Below are 2,578 nucleotides of genomic sequence, written 5' to 3' on the forward strand. Positions count from 1 at the left end.
TCTTAGAACTATACCTGGTATAAAGGAGTGAAGATCAGTATATATTTGAGTAGCAGCAGGCTCTCGAGGAGGTAGGGGTGGCCTGTCAAAGAGAAAGAAGTCTCTTCTGCCCACTTCATGTTCACCATCATCATCATCATCATCATCATCACATATGCAGGCATATAAACTGTCAGTGATGTCATCAGACTTGCATGTTGCTTCCTCTAGTTTGTTTTTTTCAGGATCTCTCTCTTTTTTGTCTCTTAAGTTTTCTTGACCTCTCTCGCTGTCTTCCTCCTTCTCATCAGCTTCTTCCCAATGTTTCAGACCAATTTCATGCTGATCTTCTGGGTGCTTCCCAGCTGTTAATGCTAAAAAATGGACAATTTCATTAATTTCCCATTTGGAAGTATTTTTTGTTTCAAAGAATCTCATGTAAGTAACAGCCCTACTAATAAAACTTTTATTAACTAATACATTTGACAACTTCTCACTGTATAACTATACCAAACAGCTTTTCAAATATTTACCAAATGAACAGTGGAAGTTTTCATTATATCTTGCTACCTCAGTACACAACATATTCATGCCAGCAATAATATTCAGCTTTTCTAGAGTTATTGTTGGAGAGGAGTTGCATCTACTAGCCTTGTTTCCAATGCAGGCACAAAGCATAAGTTAGTAAAAAAAAGGAACAGCTCATGCAGTTGTATAACTTATTTTTAAAAAAAATAGAAGGTGACCACTTATTTAAAATTATTTAAAATGAAATAAATATTTGCCCCTGGAAGATGGTAGTTTGCATTGCTAAAAAACTGGAGCTTTCTGTTTTTAGTGGCTTTTGGACTACAGAACAAACATATAGTGGGGGATTGTAAGGGTAAATTTTCAGCATGATGTATGCATGCAAACACTTTGCTAAAACTGGACAGGCAGATAACTTGTTTCTTCCAAGTCCTTTTAAGTTGTGCCCATTCTCAAATACATAATAAATACTATGAAGGACATAATTTCCAAAATGATGAGCAATTAATCTACATATGTTTAATTTCTCTTGCTAGCTCTCTGAATTTTATACTTTTAACCTATGATTTTGGTGTGGATGCTAATATTGTTTAAAAGAGTTGTTTTGTCTAGATTTTCTTGGAAAGCTTTTCTTTCACATTTGTTTCTCAACGCACCCACCTTGATATTTTTCCAGAAGATCCTGGGCCTGGGTGGGGAGAGGTGGAGGGGAATCAGGGGAAGGGCTGTTCTCAGAGTGAACTCTTCCAAAGAGTTCTGTACCTTAAGGCTTTCAGTTCATTTGCTAATGGGACTTTCAACTTTAAATGCCTATCCAGGGCAACTTTAAATGCCCATCCAGGGCAAAAAATTAGTTATAGGTCCCCTCTACACTAGTATACATTAATAGTGGTAGCCAGTCTCCCAGCATTTGCAGTCAAATTGTGTCTGCTTCCTGTCCAGGTTCACTGTGGTAATAGGATCTTGAAGAGAACCATCTAATGCAGAATAAGAGCCAATCACAACTGTAGGCACTGTGCTTTCTAATTACTGTAATCAGTCAAATCCAAGATGAAGTGTTTTCCCCATTTTATATGAGGGGGAAAAGCTCCTCAGTTTGGAATCAAGTACAAGTGGGGGACCGAAGTGGGGAAGGTGGTTGCTGTGACTCCAACTCCAGCCCTCACCTGGGGCTGGAGTTGGAGCCACAGCTCCCCTGCACCCATCCCCTCCACCACCTGCTGCTCCCACTGCCATCTCTGCCTGTCCCTCCCCTCTGCCATTTATCCTCCGTAGCTCCACCTCTGTCTTGTTCTGGCCCATAGCATGGGGCACAGTCTCACTGGCCCACACTCAGCTTTACAGTAGCAGTAGCAGCAGCTCCAGCCCCAGCTCCAGAATTGGCCATCAGCCCAAGTAGAAACCCCTGTATGGCTAGGGGGCCATGTGCCAGGAAGGGGTGGGGCTTTGGAGCACATAAGCCCAGTCCCTGAGCACATGCAGGCAATCTGCTCCTGCATCCTGCAGGGTGAGGACCTCCTGGGAGAGAAGGACTGCTGGAGACTGACAGACAGACACCCAGGAGAGCTGTGATGAGAGGGCTTTAAGCAGGGCCATCCCTGGGGGGTGCAAATGGGGGTGACCACCCCAGACCCCATGGAGCCGGGCAGAGCATCAGTGGCAACTGCGCCATCGCCGCTGGCTTTGCGTTCAGCCGCTCGCTACTCCCCTTCCCCCCGCCATTGGCTTTGCATCTGGGGTGCGTGGAACCAGGGTGGGGGTGCAGCCCTGCACAGGCTGACCTGCTTGGGTCGGTTCTGGCTCTAAGGGAGGTATGGCTTGTAGGCAACAGTAACCCTGAGTAGGAAAGACTTTTTCTTGTGAAGTGGCTTGTTTGCATTTATGTTATGTTTTGAGGTTGAGATTGGAGGACCATGGAGGGGTGCCTGGTGGGGCACTCTGTGACACACAGCCTAGCTTGGGGTCAGGGATGCTGAGTGCTGAGACAGTGAGAGTAGCCCATCCTGGGGGTTAGGGATCCCAAAGGCTCAGGATATCTGTCTGTTGATCTCCAGCAGTCCTTCTCTCCCAG

General features: G+C 45.3%; 1 protein-coding gene across 2 annotated transcripts in view; it reads right to left on the reverse strand.

Moving 5' to 3' along the window:
* The window catches only part of BANK1 (B-cell scaffold protein with ankyrin repeats 1), a 457,231-nt gene that overhangs the window by 54,477 nt on the left and 400,176 nt on the right, over nt 1–2,578 (reverse strand). Inside the window, exon 10 of one of the 2 annotated variants that reach the window (XM_019526509.1) lies at nt 261–353. In XM_019526509.1, the coding sequence (XP_019382054.1) occupies nt 261–353 (93 nt within the window). Of the gene's footprint in view, nt 1–14; nt 354–2,578 lie in introns of both variants that reach the window. The other variant, XM_019526510.1, reaches the window with a different exon arrangement.

This window comes from Gavialis gangeticus, unplaced genomic scaffold, assembly GCF_001723915.1.
Source record: "Gavialis gangeticus isolate Ggan-Ray unplaced genomic scaffold, GavGan_comp1, whole genome shotgun sequence".
Lineage (NCBI taxonomy): Eukaryota > Metazoa > Chordata > Crocodylia > Gavialidae > Gavialis > Gavialis gangeticus.